The sequence below is a fragment of the Lonchura striata genome, chromosome 14 (assembly GCF_046129695.1).
Source record: "Lonchura striata isolate bLonStr1 chromosome 14, bLonStr1.mat, whole genome shotgun sequence".
NCBI classification, from domain to species: Eukaryota; Metazoa; Chordata; class Aves; order Passeriformes; family Estrildidae; genus Lonchura; species Lonchura striata.
Window position 1 is genome coordinate 18,600,788 of NC_134616.1, and position 19,288 is coordinate 18,620,075.

The following is a 19,288-nucleotide window of genomic DNA, read 5'->3' on the forward strand; positions in this document are numbered from 1 at the left end:
TAAGGAGAAATAAATAAGCATAATGCAGTCACATACAAACGGCTAAGTCACAGAAGACTGATTTAGTGTTAGCCCATAGTTAGTTACATAGGTAATTATATATAAGATAGATACACACACATGCATGTATCTATATGTGTATCAGTATGTAATTTGGCACAGAATGGGGTACACAATCCCGATCATAAAGGTGAAAACCGCTCGGGAATGAATCGGCCTGTTAGAGCAGCCCCCGCGGCCGCAGCCGCGACCCGAATCGCAAGAGCCGCTGAAGGGCAGGGCGGGCGCGGGGCTCGGCGCTGCCGCGCGGGCCCGCCGCCGCCCGCTGTCAGCCGGTACCGCCTCACACGCGGCCCGCGGTGACGCCAGCTCCGCGCAGCCGAGGGGGACGGCGGGGGACGGCGGCGGCGGGCGCGGGCAGGCCGGCATGCTGAGGTAACGGCGCGGCGGCGCGGCGGGGCCCGGCGGCGGCGGGAGAGGGGCGGAGCGGGGCGGGGGCGCGGGCGCGGCGCGGCCGGGCCGCAGCGGGGCCGCCGCCGCTCCCGCCCCGGCGCGCGGCCGCCATCATGGCCGCCGGGCCGGCTGCTCCGGCCGCGGCCGCGCGGGACAGGGCCGGCCGCGCGCTCCTGCCGCCGCCGCCGCCCTGGCCAATCGCAGCCCAGGCCGCCGCACAGCGACCAATCGCGGGCCGCCTCCTGCCCTAGGTCCCGCCCCCGGCGGGAGGCTGAGCTCGCCTCCCTTCGTCCTCAAGGGGAAGGAGACGCACCAAGCCACGCCCACTCCTGCTTCGCCCGTTGGCGGAACCACGCCCCTGAGGTATATCAGCCAATGAGAAGCGAGTGGGGGCGTGTCCTAGGGGCGGAGAGGCTATAAAGGGTCGTCGCAGTAGGCGGGAAAGGGTAAGATGGCGGCGTAGAGGGGATCGGTGTGACCTGTGCCCACCGTGCCGCGTCCTCGCAGGAGGCGGGCGGGTCCCCGCGCGGCAGCCGCGGCCGCTGCGTGGCGGAGCGACGAGGAGGAGGAGGAGAAAAAGGGTGCCGCAGCCGCCGCCATGCCCAACATCAAGATCTTCAGCGGTAGCTCGCACCAGGACTTGTCCCAGAAGATCGCCGACCGTTTGGGCCTGGAGCTGGGCAAGGTGGTCACCAAGAAGTTCAGCAACCAGGAGACATGGTGAGGCGAGGCGGGGCGGGGCGCGGTCGCACTACAGCTCCCGGCGGGCCGCGCGGCGCTGCGGCGCTCGGTGCCGCGCGGCCTCCGCGAGGGGGATGATGGGGGCTGTAGTTCGGGGGCGTGCGGTCGGGCCCGGCTGCAGAGACGCGGAGCTGCGCTCGGAGGCATCCCCGGAGCGCTCCCGCCGGACCCCTGCTGCCCCGGAGCCCGCGGGTGCACCGCGCGTCCCCTCGGCCGGACCCGGCTCTCGGTGCCGGCCCGGAGCCACGCGCGGCCCGGGCCGTGCCTCCAGCGGGCCCCACGCGCGCTGCCCCCGCCGCCCTTGGGCCGTCCCCAGCGCCCGGGGCCGCGCGGGGCTCCGGGGCGTGCAGGGTTTGTGTGAGCGGGCCCATGTGGCGAGCGTTGGAGCGGTGCAGTTCGCCATCCCATTCCCCATTCCCCCTCCATCCCAGCGCCGCGAGCCGATGGGATGGCGCATCTCGGAGTTACACCTACACTGATTAGGCTTTTTCATGCTTAAATCTTAACTCTGATGACTCGAGGCTTCGTAACTTTGTGCTTAGCACGTAGTTGGTAACTTTAAACTTCTCTGAGGAGCTTCACAGTCTTAGAAGGTGTCAATAGAATTCTTAAGGAAAGTGGCTCACACCTCCGTGTATCCCACGGTGCATTTGCAGTCACGCAGTCTGTGTCCCTCCAGCTTTGAGACCTAACATTCGCTTTGTTTTATGTATCTGTGCTTTAAGAATCTTGCTGCCATCCTGTGTAAAGCTAAAAAGGTTTAAAGTTGTTCAGAGCTCCTTAAGCTTGTCTTAGAGAATATACTAACCGTGTATACACCACAAAGTGTAATGCAAAGAACCTTGATTGCTCCAACCCACTCCTTCTGGAAGCAGAATTTTTTTTTCCCACAAAAATCCAGGATGTACATGTGACGTACGATATCATGTGCCTCTTGCCATGGGTATTGTTTGTGAAACCTCAGAGGTAGTACAGAGAGGTGTAGAGGAGTTACAAAAAGTTCTATTTGATTTACAGCCCTGGCACTGTTCTCTTTGTTCTTTATTAACTACTCTTACCCATCTAGCTGGCTGCCCAGCAGGTTCCTATGTCAGCAGGTAATACGACTTGAAGACTTAAAAAGCATCTTACTTACCCTAATAAACTGGCAGCAGGTGGTTCCCCAGAAGAGAAAGACTGTTTCAACAGAATAATTCATAGAGTTTTTTGTACCATAAATATCTTAAATCACCCTAATATTGAAGATGACACTTATGTGCCAACTGCTGATAATCACAGTTCCCCAGCAGAGAGTTCTCTTTGGCAGAAACTCTACACAAGAGATGGATGCATCCTGTAAGTCAGTGGGCAGTAAAGATGGCAGCAACTTGCTGATGGATATTGAGCAGTAAGAATAGAAATATATAACAGTCGTCAAAAAAAGTTTGAAGAGATCAGAAAGGTGAGAGAAGGAAATATTTGAGTTAGAACTCTACCCTGAGGGGCTCTGTAAATGAAGTGGCTTCTTTCCCACTCTTTCTGGCTCAGGTGTGTCCATACGTGCACTGGAGCTGGCATTTGCTGCTGGCAAACAGGACCTTTGGCTTGTGTTCAGGCCCTTCATCAGCAGGGATTAGTGTGCACTGCACCCAGGAGAAAATTAACCCCAGAGGCCTTTCCAGAGTGAAAGGCTGGAGTGCTTCTCTGCTGGAGCCACTGCATGGCTGCTATGAGTCTCAATCTGATAATTAGCTGCAGTGTTGCTTTGGTAGCAGTTTGACTTGCCATGATCCTTGCTGCTTTGTACACTGCTGCTTTTAGAGGTGCCTGTGCTTGTGATTCCAGGGGAACAAGGCCTGCTCTGGGCTGTTTACATGCTCAGCTTGTGTTGAGATAGAGTACATGCAGAGTGCTTTTAGCTTTACTGGCTAGACCATTAAATCTGATGAGTGAGAGCTGTAAAACAGCCACTGAGCAAATAAACAGCAGTGTTCCTGCTCAACAGCCTCGATTATCTGGCACTGTCACCCACAGACCTTTGGGGATGTAGTGCCTGGGTTGCTCTGCAGGCACAGGTACTGCCTGTGCTTTGATTTGTGTTTGGCTACAACTGTCTTCTCATCTGTTCCCAGTGTGGAAATAGGAGAGAGTGTCCGTGGGGAGGACGTCTACATTGTGCAGAGTGGCTGTGGGGAAATCAATGACAATCTGATGGAGCTCCTCATCATGATAAATGCCTGTAAGATTGCCTCAGCCAGCAGAGTCACAGCTGTCATCCCCTGCTTCCCTTATGCCCGGCAGGACAAAAAGGACAAGGTAAGGGATGTGGTAAAGGTTTTTGCAGGGAATGCACACCTTGAAAGTCCTGACTGCTGGAGAGGATTTAAATGAAGTTTTGTCGCCTTCTCTGAATATCCAACCTCTGTTCAGTTCATTAAACTTGGGGACATTGGACTGCAAAATGATCTTTTCATAAAGATATAGTTCTTCTTGAAAATAAACTGAAGTCTAATCACTAGCTGATGAGAAGATGCAATGTTAATGAGTGCTCCTTTTAGTAACTGCTTGTGAATCACTGCCTGGAAGCAGAAGGCTGGCATCTTGATGAAGGAGTTGAACTTGTCTTATACTGTTTTGTTTTGTTTTTTTTTTTTTTTCCTGTACAAGAGTCGAGCTCCAATCTCTGCCAAGTTGGTTGCAAACATGCTGTCTGTGGCAGGTGCAGATCACATAATCACCATGGACCTGCATGCATCTCAGATTCAGGTAGGAGCAAAAATCTGGAAGGCACTTAACCAGTTCCAGTCTGAGCCTCTTGCCTGCTTTGCAAGCTTTCCAGTCATTGCTTTTTTGAGATACTGCAGTGATGGAGATGTGGGAGTTTGGGACTGGAGGGGCAGGGGGGTAACAGGTTAACCTGTAAGTGAACGTACAGTTGTTCTTCATCAGACTGAGTGTGCTGAGTCTTGTGTAAATGAACTAGTAAGTGATCAGTACGTCTTTGTTGCCACACAGTGACACTGTTTATTCTTCATTAGACCTTATGTGTCACTCCAGTGTGAGATGGAGATTGTCTTTAAATTCTGAGCAGAGCTTTGTGATACTTAGTGTGTTGTCTTGGAGAAGTGAGCAGTTCTGCCCTCAGATGTCCTGGCACAGCTGCATTTGTTGGTTTAGTTGACCAGGACGGTGATCTGATAGCCTGCCTCTGGCAAGATGGGCAATTCCACTTGTATCCATTCAGTACTGTCCTCCCACACAGGCTGGCCTTGGTTCTCACCCAGGCTGGTAGAGAATTGAAAATTACTCATAGGCTTTATTGGCTTATGAGCAAAATACCTCACAGAGCAACTAAAGTCCTCACCTGGGCTGTGTAAGGAAACTGGCAGGAATATTTGCCAGGGAGAAGACAGGCTGCAAGCTCAATCTGATTTCGTTTTTCTCTACTTTGAGCAAGTGCTCAAGACTAAGAAACCAACTTGGTGCAACTGAGAGGGGTGTGGCAGAGGGAACGATGTCTGTTGTATTGCTGCGAAGGGTAAGGTAGCTACTGCCCGCTGGACTAAGTGGGCTGGCTGTTGTTTTAACAGTTGGAAATGCAGTCATTCACACTTCGGTATGATTTGCCCAGAAATACTGTCTCAGGTGAAAAAATCTGTAGGGGCACAGCTGAGAAGGCTCTCAGAGCCTGAAATAAGTGAGCCCAAGGGGGCCCCTCTGCCAACAGGGCTTGGAATTGGTGTGTGCTGACCTTGCACCAGCAGCAGCAATGAGATTTAAGGGGATAATTTGTGCATATGTGCTTCCAGCATCTGGCTGGTTTCAGCCTGGTTCCTGTAGCTGCTGTGTTGCTGAGAACAGAAGGAATGATGGTGAGAAGGGTCTGTTACCCCATACCTTGAAGCATTCCTCAGGAGTAGCTGCCCCTTACTCTCCTGCCTGTTACTCCAGGGTTAACTTCTGGCATGTACTGACCTATGAGATTTGAAGAAGTCTGGGGGGGTCACTGTAAAGTTCTGGAACCAGCTGCATTAGTTTAAAGACAGATGTTACTCAAGCCTGTTTTGTAGATGTGAACAGTTTGGGTAATGAGCTTTAAAGACTGACTGTAAACAGGCAGGCAGCTGCTTTGGAAATGAGTGCATTTGCTGCAGGCTTTCTGCAGCCCCTAGGACAAAACTAGTTTCATTTTGTGGAGGTGTTAATTATAAAGTGTTATTTTTGTTGCTGAACTATTTCTGGTTCTGAAGACTTCTTACATTACTATTCTGTGTATCCTGAAAACTACTGCCCTTATATCAAGGGAAGTAAAAAGGAAACCTGAAAGCTGTGGAAAGGTGATGACTGCATGCCTGATACAGAAGGATTCTTAAAACTCTTTCTGGAATGGGACTTTCAGCTACATCTGTTCCTGTTGTCTCCCTTGCAGGGTTTTTTTGATATCCCTGTTGATAATTTATATGCTGAGCCTGCTGTACTGAAATGGATCAAAGAGAATATTCCAGAGTGGAAGAACTGCACCATTGTTTCACCAGATGCTGGTGGAGCCAAGAGGTGAGCTGTCAGACAGGTAGCTGGAGATGCTGCTTCTGTGTCTGCTTCAATTCCTACTTGTGACCCTATTTTTAGAGCATGTTCCTTCTTTCAGTCTGCCTCCTCTCAGACAGTCTGGGACAGCTGGTGAAGAGTGGTCAGAATTCTTCCTAGAGAATGTTTAGGATTTAATAGCTTCTAGAATCACAGCTGCATAGGTAGGAATTGCACAACAGCTACATGCCTTGGACTAAACCAATTTGTACAAGGGTATTTATGCCAATTGAAGGAGGAAATAGTGTAGCTTACACCCCTATGCCAAGGTAAGCTTACTGCTGATGATTAATAATACATTTTTATCTAGGCTGCTTTCTTTGCAGAATTAAACTTAGTCTGTTGAGGCATTTCCTTACTTTATTACCCTGGATTTGAATATCTAGCTGTGATTTAAGCCTGCTGCCACTTTTCATGTTCTCTGAGAACGAGGAAGATAGATGGTTCCTTTCTAAAAAGCAGCAGCATATGCTATAGCACATTTCTATTTTGATAGCCTGACAATCTCCCTGCAGTTTGTGGGCAGCTCCGAATGTTCTCCGGGGCTTTTTAGGAGAAGCCAGGTTGTTCCTTGATGCTTCTGTCTGAGGGCTACATGTGAACAGTAAAGGGACACAGATGTATTCTTTAATCCAGGGCTGTCACACCAAAATGTTGGTGGGTGCTGATATGATTCTTATGCCTCAGAATGTTTAAAATTATTTGTTACAGATAGCCAAGAGACACTGACACTGTAGGTCACTCACTCTGTGCCTTCTGTAGCTTTGCTGTGGTCTACAGATTGGGCAAGGCCTTCTGTACATTCAGCTATTTCTGTAGCTTGTTGCATAACACAGTATATGAAGTGCCAAACCAGCCAGATATAATCTGACTCTTGAAAAAATCTGCTCAAAAGCCTCTTATACTGAAATGTGTCGATCTTGGCTGGTGCAGTATTTTATGGAGATAGGCAAAGCCAGATACTTCAGTTTAGTTTAACAGTCTTGTGTAAGACCACCAGGATGATAAGTCTGATCTAGTGGGGCTAAGAGTCTGCTTACCTCAAGTGTAGAGGTTCTGGGGGCATGTGTGTTTTACTCCTTCCACTCTTAAAGCTTTTAAACTCTTTACTGTTCATCAGTATCAATATGTAAGGTTAAGATCCTTCAAGTAAGGCTGTTCTGCAGTCACTTTAATGGAAATAAATGTGAGGTGGTGTGTTTGAATTTCCTGGATGCATAATCCTGCCACAATCGATGCCAGTGCTTGTGTGCATGATGATTGAGTGCTTACAGGAGTGACAGTAAAGCCCTGTCATAGCACAACTTAAGCCTTTCCAGTGTAGTGTTACAAAGATGACAACTTTCCAAGTGTTTGGATCACTTCAAGTTTGCTGACCTTGCTGGTTAAGGTTTGTTTTCATCTTAAATGCAAATTAATTTACAGTGGTCATGATGAAAGATGAGATCTATTTGCTGTCTCTGAGGGAGATTAGATCAGAGGTTGCAGTTTAGCTGCTGGAAGGGAAACAGGAAGGTGGCAGAATGCCTTCTAGTAATTGCTTGGGAGCAGTAGCAGATGTGGTGACAGCTCCTCTTAGCGCAGTGTGCTCGATATTGAAAGAGCTTTGGTGAAGCTGCTGTGTGGAGTTAAGTGTTGTTTGGGAACTGTTCTCTCTTCAGAGTGACCTCCATTGCAGATCGGTTGAATGTAGACTTTGCCCTCATTCACAAGGAGCGCAAGAAGGCCAACGAGGTGGATCGCATGGTGCTGGTGGGGGACGTCAAGGACAGAGTGGCCATCCTGGTGGATGACATGGCAGACACGTGTGGCACCATCTGCCATGCTGCAGACAAGTGAGTGGGGCTGACTGCTGCCTTCCTAGCCCAGGAACCTGCTCTTAGTGAGCACTGTGTAATGGGTTCAGCAGATTATTTGCATGACAAGTTTCACATGGCTCATGCATTTTCTTATTATTCATGTCATACAAAATATGGGGGGAAAAAAAAAAACAGTAAACGTTCTTGTGGTGGAAATAGGTAGAAGACAAAACATAGTGTCTTCTTCCCCTGTGTTGAAAATTGACCATCACTGACCATGCCAGGTAGAACTGAGTGTTGTCTGGTCCATCAGCTGGTTTTGTACTACAAATAAGCTCTTCAAACTTTGATATCATTCATGCCTTTTACACTAGAAGCAGCAACATATGCAAGATGGTTAACTGTTAAGTACAGTATTAAAAATCAGCACAGTATTTCATATTGTATTAAATACAGTATTAAAGTATTAACACAGTATTAAATATCTGCTACTTTGTGTAAGCAAAAATTACAGAAGGTGATTTGTATGATCTGTTCCAATTATTCCAGAGCTAAGAACAATGGGGTTTTTTCAGTGTGTGCTTTGCCTGTGGTGGATTTCATGGTACTTGTAAAACTGGTTTTTTTTCCCCAAGTCAGTAGAGAGGGGGAATCAAAGGTAGGCTGTTTCCTAAGCACATGGTGCTGTCTCCTGTCATGCTTACCATGTGCCCTGCACTAATGTCAGCTTAATACTTGCTGAGAATTACTCATCCTTCTTGTTTTACTCCTCCCTTGCAGGCTTGTGTCAGCTGGAGCCACCAAAGTTTATGCCATCTTAACTCATGGGATCTTTTCTGGGCCAGCAATTTCCCGGATCAACAATGCCTGTTTTGAGGCAGTTGTAGTCACAAACACAATACCCCAGGAGGACAAGATGAAGCAGTGTCCCAAAATCCAGGTGAGCATGTATTTTCTGTCACTCCTGGGGGGTGGTACCTTGCTGTTCACCTGTTGGAGGTGAAAATCCCATAATACTATGTAGTGTTGACAGGACAGTGGTTCTGTTGGTGCTGCCATCAGTGTTGCCTAGTTCTCTTGGCCCTATTGCTGTGGAGTAACAGACATGTTACACTGGTATAAAGCAGCTTCTGTTGCAGTTCATCTCAAAAAAGTTCATTAAAGAATCTTTTTGTTTCAGGGCTTGTTTTACCTAGATCAGGTGTCTGATTTAATGGGGCCACAGTGTAGGCAAGTAGTTGGATGTGTTCCCTTTGGAGGAGGGATGTGCTGATGATGTGCGCAGTGCTGAAACAGAGGTAGACAGGAGCTTCTGATGTTGGTGCTGACAGTTTTGTTGTGTATCTTCACTTTATGCCCAGCCTTTGCCATCCATATGAAAACTGAAAGTTGATAATGAGCCCCAGAATCTGCTGTTCAGCCAGGGCTCAATCCACTCATCCAGTGTACACTTCTTGAGTTTTGGCTGTGAGAATTTCATGACAGTGTCAAAAGCCTTGCTGAAGTTGACAATATCCACTGCTCTCCCCTCACCCATCTAGGTAGTTGCTTCCTCATAGGTGATCAAGTTGGTCAAGCAGGATTTGCCTTTGGTGAATCCATGTTGACTATTTCTGATCACGTTCTTGTCATCCATGTGCATAGAGATGGCCTCTGGAATGAAGTGCTCTGTCACCTGTCCAGGGATTGATGTGAGGCTGACTGGCCAGTAATTCTGGGTTGTATTTGCTTTCTTCCAGTCCTCAGGCATCTCTGCTGATCTCCAGGACCTTTCAAAACTGATAATGAGTGCCTGGCTGTGATGTCTCCCAGCTCTCTCAGTACTCATGAATATATCCCATTAGGGCCCATGGACTTGTGGATATCAAGTCTGGCCTGCTCTAACCACTCCTCTAACCCACTCCTCCCTAAGTTAGAGTCATCCTTCCAGCATTCCCTTACCCTGGTCTCCTGCTTGTCATTGCAGACTGATGCAAAGAAGGTGCTTACTAACTGCCTTCTCTGCATCCTCTGTCATCAGGGTCCCCCTTCCCTTTAGTAAGAGCCCCACATTATTCTTAGGTTTTTCCAAATACATCAGTAACAGAAGGAAAACATTCTTCTTGTCCCTGACATCCTTTGCCAGATTTAATTCCAGATGGGCCTTGGCTTCACAGCACCAATATCAAGGACACAAGCATTTGGAGAAGTTCTGGCACTACTCATACTCATCCAATATTGTGGTGTGAGTGTAGAGGCTTCCCCACTACTGGGCTGCTGGTGAAGGGGAAGCTGAACTGGTTGAAGCTGCAGTCAATTTTAAGCTGCTTTTGGAAATATGTTATAAGCTGATCGCAAGCTGCTGTTGGGTTGCATTTCTTTCAGCACTAACTTCTGAATGATAATCCTCTGTCACTATTGGTCATGAAATGAGTACACAGAGGCTTGGTGAGTTCAAGAGAGAAAAAGAGCTAATTTTATTTCTGACCTCGCAATATATAGAATTCCAAAGGTGACAGTGGATTGGAGGATGAAACTGCCACCTCTCCAACTATACTGGTCAAACCAACAGTTTATCAATTCTTTCCTCCCACAAAGAATGCAAAACAATCATTATTTACATGAACAGCACATGAGAACTCCAGTAAATATGATTTTAAAAAATGTTAACATTATCAGAAGGCTAAAGAAGTTTTATGAGAACTTTAAAACTTTCAAAAAAACTACAACAGAAATCTTGACACTTCTAAAAATCAAAGCAACAATCCTGCAACATGTAAAACATTTCTGGTGCTTCACCTTGTTTCCAAGGCTCCAAACAGCAGCTGGTGTAGGCAAAATGTTAAACTGGCAACCTCTGTGTAAGTAGCTGTAGCCAAAGATTATTGCAATGGAGCATTTTTCTAGGCTCTCCTTTAATACCTCACATTTACACACTGATGTCTGATGTTGAGGAACACAGAGTTAAAGGATTTCTCACAAGTCTTTGGCTTTACTCTGCAGTTCGTTGATTTTTTTCTTCCCTTCAGAGACAAACTCTCTAGAAGATAAAAAATACTAAATATGATTTTCACTTGGTTTCCTTAATGTACCATGAGTGTAGTGATTCTTACTGGACTACATATATTGAAATGCTTTAGCTGTGGGGATTCAGAGCTGGGATTTGGCTGAGACTCAGCTTTCCCTCCTGGTACCTTTCTGACCCCACCAGATGGAGCCAGCACAGCACCCAGGAGCTGAGCTGCAGCACAGCAGCTTCATCTCTCAGACTGCTGGCAGCAGTGGTAAAACCACTCGGCTGAAGGGAAGTGATTTCATCTTGATTTAGACTGCCCTAATGTCTCTGCACAAAGTGAATAAGAGTGTCCTGTGGTAAACAGATTGAGCCTAGGGGGTCTGAGCAAAGCAAGGTGACAGTAGACTGTAGCTGACAGACCAACTAGAGTATTTGTAGTGCTATTTGTGGGGTATCTTCAGGCTTATATGTAATTAAATCCTAATCCTGTATAGAAGTAATTTAGCTGCATCTGGCATGTTAAAATGTGGGTGATGAGTTTATTCTTTAGGTTCTCCCTGACTTCCCAGCAGTTCTTTCAGGCTTGATGCCTTTTCTCAATGGCACTGATGCATCTTTCTTCCCTTCCAGGTGATTGACATCTCCATGATCCTAGCGGAGGCCATCAGGAGGACTCATAATGGGGAATCTGTTTCCTACCTATTCAGCCATGTCCCTTTATAACAACAGATGTCAGCTGCTGCTTGTATGGCTTTTTTTTTTTAAACCAAAAGTTGTTCAGCTTGTTGTAAAGTTCAGTAGAAGACTCTGCTTGTTCCAGTGCAGTTCTCCACAGCTCCTGCTTAAGTCAGGCTTACTGGCTCTGTTCCCCACTGGGAGGCTGGAGGGGGAAAGCTCATCTTTGTACCAGCCAACTCCACCAGCAGCCCTGTGCATGGAGCTGATCAGTAGCCCTGACTCAATTCTGCAGGTCTGTGGAGAGCAGGACTGACACATGGCTAATTGCCACAATTCTTTTGAGGGGGGAGGGAGAGGGTTTGTCTGTGGGCAGGGTTAGATGATCTGGCATGTGCACCCGAAGTTGTTTGGGAAGTAGAGCTCCCTAGGACATGTTGATCTGGATCTACAGCAAGAGCCCAAGAGACTGCTGGCTGTCTTACCACTCTGTACCTGACAGAGCCCTTGGGGAGTGGTGGGGAAGGCTTGAGTCTTGGCCAAACTTGACCCTTGGTGTAGCCCTGTTAGACACCTTGGAGGTGGTTCTGCTACAGCTTCCTCCCATAAAAGGAGATCAGTGTAGCTTGCAAACTTGAATTCCTCTTATTGTTGATGAAATTAAATGCCCTTTAGTGCACTACACAGCAAAGCAAGGGTGAGAGCAAAGTCTGTGCTCTGCTTAGTGGGGAAACTGCATCCTGGACAAGTGTTCTTTTCCAAAAACTCTGACATAGAGAACTTGTGGTGGTTGTATGCTTTGGTTTCTAGTGCAGGCTAAAACCAGCTTCTCAATTTCACAGCTTCCTGTTAGCCTTGCTAGCTAACTAGAGCACTGTTGTCATGTGCTGCAGCTGCACCTTGACCTGCTGTGCAGCCCTCTGACCCTTTTTTTACCAGTACAGTAGTGAACAGAGCCTCTTTATCCAACAACAGCAAGGTTGTTGCATCTAGCAAGTGCCTGCTCAGATGCTGGGGTGACCTGAAACACAACAGCTGTGTCCAGCTGGCTCAGCCTCTCATTCAATGCCTGTTACAGTCCTGTTATCCTGGAAGTTACTGACATATTGTCCTGCTCACTGTCTGCCTTTCCTTGAAAGCATTGCTTCTCACAAAATACCTTAAGCCAAGGAGCACTGCAGGTTGCAGGACAACAAAACCTGAAGGAGCCCTTGGAGTGGGTCTGATACTTCCCGGGAGTGTTTATGGCAATGGGTTGAAGAGGCTGGTGATACATAATACTGGAAGAACTACAGATTTAACACCAACCTGACAGGCCATAAAGTGCCTGAAAGAAAAATACCAAAACTAGAGCTGGCTGAGGCTCTTGGATGTAATAAGTATCATCTGAAACTTGAATACTTTGAAAATGTACCAGACAATCGTAAAGTAAACTGCTAAGTCTCTCTTTAACTCTTACGGTTTATAGACCAAACTGTTTTATTCTGGTTTTGTTTTGTTGGTTTTGGTGTTTATTTTTTTTTAATAAGCACTCCTTTTTTTATTTGTTTTAAGCTGGAGGAAAGGAAAAAGGGAAAAGAAGGAACTTGAAATTACTTTCTGGAGTAACCAGCATGGCTTTGAGAGGCTGGGGGCTGGGGTATAAGTGGAACTAACTGAAAGATGTGGTTAAAATCTAGGGAAGTACTTCTTTAGTTGTGCCTTTTACTGAAGACTTCTCTCCCTTCCTAAACTCCTGTCCTGTGGCAACATTAACATTTCTATTAGTGTAGAGCTTTTCTTTTTGTATAAGAATTGGTGTTTTGTCTGGAAACTGTGCATCTCTTGCTTCTTTGCTCTGCATCCTGCACTGAGCTCTCCTGAGAGTCTGTGATCCCACTTCCTGTATGGGAGCCCCTGCTGCCATCCTGCTGCTGCTCTGAGAGCCAAAAGCCAGGACATCAGAGCAGCGCTGGGAAGATTTTCAGCAGCATTTGTGTTTCAAGTTAAGACCTGATGAAGGAATTAAACTTTTATTTAAAAACCACAGCCTCTGCCTGTAAATACTTCTAAACGTCTTAAGTGACATGAATCTTCTGAGTTGGGTCATTTTAAGGGCAGATCATGAAATATTTTTATTTAGAAGGGACCTTGGAAGGTGATCTGGTTTAACCCTTGTGTTTGTGGCCAGCTGTGAGGTTTAGTTTGGCTCTGCTCATATTGCATGGAAGGAAAAGCATGGGACCATCACTGAGTGATTCCTGTTGTCCATGTTTGATTTCCCGGACTAATTGTTGGAGGTGGTATTGCAGCTTTGTTAGTACTGTTCAATTATGTATCTGAGCAGATTTGTTCACATAATGTTCAGGTAGGGGAAGCTTGAATATTTTAACAAGTACAAATGAAGGATTTGTAAGTGTCTCGCACAAAACTGATGATCAGAGACAGTAGGATTATGTCCTGAGAAGCCCTTGTTCTGACTAAACCCTGATCCTTTCTCATTGTGCGTTGCAGATGGGAAAGTATGAAGTCAGAAGGATGAGATGGCAGGTCTAGAGAAGGGGCCTTGGCATTACAAATAGACCTCCAGGCCTAGGCTGAACATGACCACAGCCTCGGGCAGGCATTTGCTGAGGATCACAATTGTCCACCTGTTAAAATGTCTTGCTGTACTGGCCAGTGAATAAGTGGAAAAAAATGGGGTTTTTTTCCCCAAATAGCAGGGTGGGTGCTATGGGTCTTGTCAAGATTATGTAGCAGATTTCACCTTCCTTTGATAAAAAAACAGAACAGAGCTTTACAGCTATTTCTATACAGGAGACCATTGCTATTAGTGAGTATATAATGTTTTCTTAGTTACGTTAATAAAACCAGGGTTTTGAGTTGGGAGAGGGCACAGACTTATGCTGTATGACATTGTAACTCTTCCAAAGGATGGGAGATACCTCCTTGGGAGAGTTGTCATACCTGTGAAAAGTTATGCTGTTTTCAGATGGGAAGGGGTGGAGATTTCAGCAAAGTCTCAAGGTGAGCTGTGGGGTGTCCTAGGCTTTCCTCACAGCTGTCTGAGTTACTGCTGTACAAAACAGGAGAAAATCTCAACTGAGTCATTTGCTGTGCTCCTGCAGTTGGAGGTCTGGAGGAGCAGGGTGGAGCTCCAGCAACTCCCTGTGCCACAGGCACAGCCAGAGCGTGGCTAAAGGTGTGAGGATTTTGGTATTGGTGCTGGTAGCCATCTCATGCCTGTCTGCTGCCTGCTGTTAATTCACTGGAACAAGGAACACATCAATCTCTAGTCCTGTATCAGCCTTGCCCACCTGCCTGGGTACCTGAAACTAAAGCACAGGGTAGGAGCTGAATTTACCAGATGTGCCTTGCAGGTAGCAGGATGTGTCCACAGTTTAAAGCAGCATGAGACACACCTCAAAATAATTTGCTGGCACCTCCCTCTTGCCTTACTGATGTAAGGAGGTTTCCTGGAGTCGGTGTTTCTGTGATCTAAAGAAAGCAGCACCTTGTCTTGCTGCTGTTGGGCAAGGGGAAAATGGTGTTAGCAAGCCCTTTTGTAAACTGCAGCAACATCCACAGGAGGATTGAGCCCTCCTGTGATACACAACAGCACAGGATGCTGCTGCCTTCCTGGGGCGGTCTGCTCCTGCCCTGATGGATGTGACGGGTTCTGGCAGGAGGCTGGGTGAAAATGGGAGAAAGTGCTGTCATGCTGTGGAGTGGCTCAGCCTGGCAGCTGTCATGGTGGTGCCCTGCCAGCAGATGGGTCAGGAGGCTGAGAAAAACCTCTGATCAGTGAAAACTTCTTGCCTCCTTCCTGTAGAGGAGAATAAGGCATTCCTGGAAATGGCTATCAGGGAGGCTGTATCAGCCCTGGCAGATATGTTCTGTGCAAGATTTAAAGCCCATCTAAAATGGTTGGCAGTCAGTCTGTGCTATTTCAGGTCAGGGCTGTTTTTGCTTTCTCCCTATCTGTTGATGTCTCAGTTCTTTTGTTATGAATTATTGAAAGCAGAAATGCCAAAAGACGTAAGAAAGAAGCTGGTTGTGCAGTTATGGGAGGCTTTGCTAATTTGTCAGGGAAAAGCTCTTGCTGGGATATAAGCTCCTTTCTTGTTCTTTGTGCAAGATGGGTTTTAGCAGCTCCCCAGCAGCAGCCCCACCTCTCCCCTGCTGGCAGCACACAGGGTTGGCTTTAAAGCTGCTCTGGCCGTGGTTTGTATGAGTGTGGTGGTGCCTGTGTGGCTTGGAAGGGGGAGCTCCCCTTCCCCGCCTGCGTGGCCACCATGGTGGCTTTGTGCCCAGACAAAGACCCGGGGGTTCCAAAGTGCTGCAGCATCAGGAGATGCAACACATTGCCATGGGGCTGTGCCTTGCCAGTGGTGGGTGCAGCTAATATGGGGGGATGGTGGGCAGGTTTTTGGGTGCAGCTGGTGCTGGCAAGGGGCTGTGCACAGGCAGGGTGGGGATCAGGTTCTTTTGCACTCGCTGCCTGTCAGGGACAAAAGCTACGTCAGACTGCAGCATCCACAAAGGAGAAGCATGTGGAGAACAGGCAAGCAAAGGGGGAAGTGAGGGGAAGGTGAGCACAGACAGAGAGTAAACACATGGTAAAACACTTGTCTATTTGCATGAACACAAAAAGGATTTCCTGCCTTCATTTTGAAACTGAATGGATGTTTTGGTTCTCGCTGGCTGTGCAGGAAAGATGAGCCTTTTCTCACTGGGGCTGGGCTGTGTGATGCAGGCTCTGCAGGGTGGGTTTGAAGGATGCTCATGAAGGCAGCCCTGACTGGGATTGCAGCTCCAAACCTGGGGCTGCACCACAAAATCAGAGCTGTTCCGGGAGCAGCCTGGCCTGGAGCTTTGCCTGCAGCCTCTCCCTCCCCCAGGCACAGGAGGGAGGCCGTTTCTCATCCAGACTCCTCTCGCAGGAGGAACCTGGCCTTAGATCTTGGCCTTTGCCTTTTCAGCATTTGCCAGCTCTTGGCGCCTCTTGAGTTCAGAGCCTACATTCTGGCTGGAGTGAGAAGGTGCCTCAGGGTTTGCAGCAAAGGGCCACCTCCGGCCGTGACCTGCTGTCGCTGGATAGCACCAGTCCCTCCTGCCAAGACAGCCGTCGCAAAGAACACAAAGCAAGTGTTCCCTCCGGATTGCTGGGGATTTTCTCTGCAAAATCTCCAATAAGCCCTGAGCAAAGCCCAGAGGTTGGCAGGGCAGGAGGAGGTGGAGGTAGAGTTGCTGGAGCGTGGCTGCTACCCCTTGGTGCTCTGTAACAGGTTCCTGTTCACCATGGCACCAAGAGCTCTTGTAGAAAGGTTTTGCAAGCCTCATCTGCAGTCACGATACTTCTTCTTTTGCCTCCTCCCCTTGCCCTCATTCCCTTCAGCACCTACAGGACCCTCCTGGCCCTCTACCCCTCTATCCTGGTGGCCAGCGGGCGAGTACCCCCCAGACTGCCACTGTTCTTCCTGCTGGGATCAGATGGGCTGCCTGCACTGCCCCTTGGCTTTTACCACCAAAGGTGTTCCTTCCAGCCCATCTGCGGAGTTCGGGCTCCTCCCCAGGCTCGTTGCTTTCAAGCAAGAGCCTGTGAGTATGGTCAGCTTCTTGTCCACATGCTGCTTCTTTAGTGACCAGAGCTCCCCAGGAAGTGCTGTGGCCAGAGGCAGTGTAGACATGAGCTGGGTCGTGGCCAAGCATTTCTCACAGGTGAGAACAGGGTGCTGGCTTTAGCCCAGCACTTGCTTTATTCAAGTTCTGCTTCGGCAGTGGAGAATCCCTGGACATACACATGGGCCACATCTGTCTCCGTTGCTGTGGGGCACCTGCTTCTGGTGGGGGGTTGAGGCTGGGACAGTGGCTTTGGAGCCATCTGGTCACAGAGGGGACCAGCCGTGTGTGGGGCCAGCAGGAGCTGTGGCTGCGTGTCCGTGTGTGCTGTGAGGGCTGTGTGACCCGCCCCGCCATTCGGCGTCCCCCTCACGCGCGGCGCGGCGGGAACGGCCGCCCCCTGCGGGCCACGCGCTTCCCGGCGGGCGGGCAGCCAATGGGCGCGCGGGCTGGGCGGCGGCCGGGCTATAAAAGGCTCCGCCCCGCGCAGCGCGCTCCAGCCTCACCTGGACGCGCAGGGAGCGGGCTCGCTATCGGTACCGGCACCCGCCGCGCATCGCATCCACCGCACGTCGCGCCGTACCGCGCCGCAGGTACGGGCTGCGCCGCGGAGAGGGGCCCCGCGCGGCGCTGCTGCGAGGAGGGACGCGCCGAGGCGCCCCGGGGCGGGGGCTGCGGGCGCGGCGGGTCCCGGGGGGCCGTGGCTGCCTGCGGCGGGGAGGGCTCCCCGGCGTGTGCGGGCACCGGGGGCCGCCCCGCACGGCTGCCCGGGCCCGGCGAGCGGTGCGGTGCCCGGGGCGGCGGCGCGCCCCGCCCTGCGCTATTGTCCGCGGCGGGGGCCGGGGGGGGGGGCCGGGGCCGCCTTTGTCTTCCCGTCCCCATCCCTCGGCTGACTGCGGCGGGGGTCTCGCAGGCAAAATGTGCGACAAACCGGACCTCTCGGAGGTGGAGAAATTCGACAAGAAGAAGCTGAAGAAAACTAACACGGAGGAGAAGAACACGCTGCCCTCCAAGGAGAGTGAGTGCGGGGCCGGGGCTGGCGGATGGGAGGCACGGCCGGCGGAGCAGTGCCCTCGGGGGCCGCTCTCCTGCCCAGGCATCGGGGGAGAGGGGCGGTTTGGGGCGGCAGGGCTCCGGCCTGGGGAAAGCCACGGGCAGAGCTGTGGGCAGCCCGGGGCAGCGGCCCGGGGCACTCGGAGAGGGCTGTTGCACCAGACTGATCCCTCAGGGCATCACTTTCCTGCGGACAGACGCAGACAGGTGCCCGACTTGCTGCCACGCACACGTGTGGCTTGTCATCTTCTAACTTGACTGTTAAACCACCCCACTTGAGATCAAACCACAAAACTGGCCACCAGGGCCTGAGTGAATCCTCTGAAACCTCCAGTGTGTGCTTGCACAAAAGAAAAAAGCACTAGAGACTAATGGGGCCTCTATTCTCTTGCAGCTATTGAGCAGGAGAAGGAATGTGTGAAGTCCTCCTAGAGAGAGATTACCTGGCAGGAAGAGCGACTATTCAATTATTTTGCTTTGAAATGAATCATGTGGGTTTTTTTAAATTTACATCACGTACATGTATAGAAAACAGCTGTATCACCTAACACACTGTCCCACTTTGCTGGCAGCTTTGGTTGGGTGGGGGGACAAAGCATGGTCCTCTCAGTCCATCAGTGACCTGACTTGATGACATCTCTGCTGCTTCAGCTGCCTCCTGTGACAGCACTGATCTTGCTCTGATGTAGTGGGGAGGCGAGCAAAGGCTGTGGAGGCTTCTGGGAATGGACCCCTTCTGCCTGGAGAAGTGGGGAACCTTTCTGGCCTCACTTTTGGCCTGGGTCTGTCTTGCATATTCTTCACTGACAGTGTTCTGTAGCCTCACTCACGGTTTTTTGTCTTCCTTGGGGAAAAAATGAGAAGTTTATTATAAAATAAAAAGTTGTAATGATCTACCTATGGCTTGTGGCTTCTTCCCTGACAACGGTTCTGGACTGTAGCTTGGCTTGCCCTGGAGGGTGGGGAGGTCTGCCTGGTGCTACAGCAGTGCTGGTGGTTCTGTGTTGCTCAGAGAGCAATGTAGGATGGTTCCCTGCAGGGTGAATCCCCCCTAGTGTTTGCTTGGGGATTGGTTCCTGGGGGAACTAGGAGCATTGCTGGCATGATCATGGCCACTGTGCCTCCACCACCATTGTAGTTTCTTGGTGCATCTAAAAGCAGAGGCTAACCTGGGTCTTGCTGCCCATGTGAAGGCTGAGTCTTCTGCCTTGGAAAACTTGGTGTCCCCTGCCTAAAAGCTTGTGGAGCTGGGCTGGTGCCTTGTCAGCATGGCTGGAAGTGCTGGCAGTGGCGATGCTGGCCTGAAGCTGGTGTGGTAGCCAGACCAGCTCTACCCACCCAGTTCCTGGAGCACAGTTCTCCCATCACTGCATGGCACTGCCCTTCCGTCCCCCTTGAGCCAACC

General features: G+C 49.7%; 2 protein-coding genes across 2 annotated transcripts; both read left to right on the forward strand.

Annotated features, from left to right (window-relative positions):
* The first annotated feature begins 929 nt into the window (after nucleotides 1-929).
* On the forward strand, nucleotides 930-11,294 carry PRPS1 (phosphoribosyl pyrophosphate synthetase 1). Its single transcript, XM_021534483.3, has 7 exons — nucleotides 930-1,173; nucleotides 3,306-3,489; nucleotides 3,841-3,939; nucleotides 5,603-5,727; nucleotides 7,422-7,595; nucleotides 8,340-8,499; nucleotides 11,185-11,294. The coding sequence occupies exons 1-7, from the start codon at nucleotides 1,052-1,054 to the stop codon at nucleotides 11,275-11,277; spliced, it is 957 nt and encodes a 318-aa protein (XP_021390158.1). The 5' UTR covers nucleotides 930-1,051; the 3' UTR covers nucleotides 11,278-11,294.
* Nucleotides 11,295-17,289: 5,995 nt separating this feature from the next.
* Nucleotides 17,290-18,779, forward strand: LOC110472677 (thymosin beta-15A homolog). The gene is made up of 3 exons (XM_021534598.3): nucleotides 17,290-17,423; nucleotides 17,744-17,848; nucleotides 18,278-18,779. Exons 2-3 carry the CDS (start codon nucleotides 17,749-17,751, stop codon nucleotides 18,313-18,315), a joined length of 138 nt encoding a protein of 45 aa, XP_021390273.1. The 5' UTR covers nucleotides 17,290-17,423; nucleotides 17,744-17,748; the 3' UTR covers nucleotides 18,316-18,779.
* The last annotated feature ends 509 nt before the right edge of the window (nucleotides 18,780-19,288 follow it).

Excerpts from the sequence above, each read along its gene's own strand:
- PRPS1 (XM_021534483.3), top strand. The coding sequence starts at position 1,052 with ATGCCCAACATCAAGATCTTCAGCGGTAGCTCGCACCAGGACTTGTCC. Across the intron at positions 5,728-7,421 it reads GATGCTGGTGGAGCCAAGAG|AGTGACCTCCATTGCAGATC; the intron begins GTGAGCTGTCAG and ends TTCTCTCTTCAG. Across the intron at positions 7,596-8,339 it reads ATCTGCCATGCTGCAGACAA|GCTTGTGTCAGCTGGAGCCA; the intron begins GTGAGTGGGGCT and ends CCTCCCTTGCAG.
- LOC110472677 (XM_021534598.3), top strand. The coding sequence starts at position 17,749 with ATGTGCGACAAACCGGACCTCTCGGAGGTGGAGAAATTCGACAAGAAG. Across the intron at positions 17,849-18,277 it reads CACGCTGCCCTCCAAGGAGA|CTATTGAGCAGGAGAAGGAA; the intron begins GTGAGTGCGGGG and ends ATTCTCTTGCAG.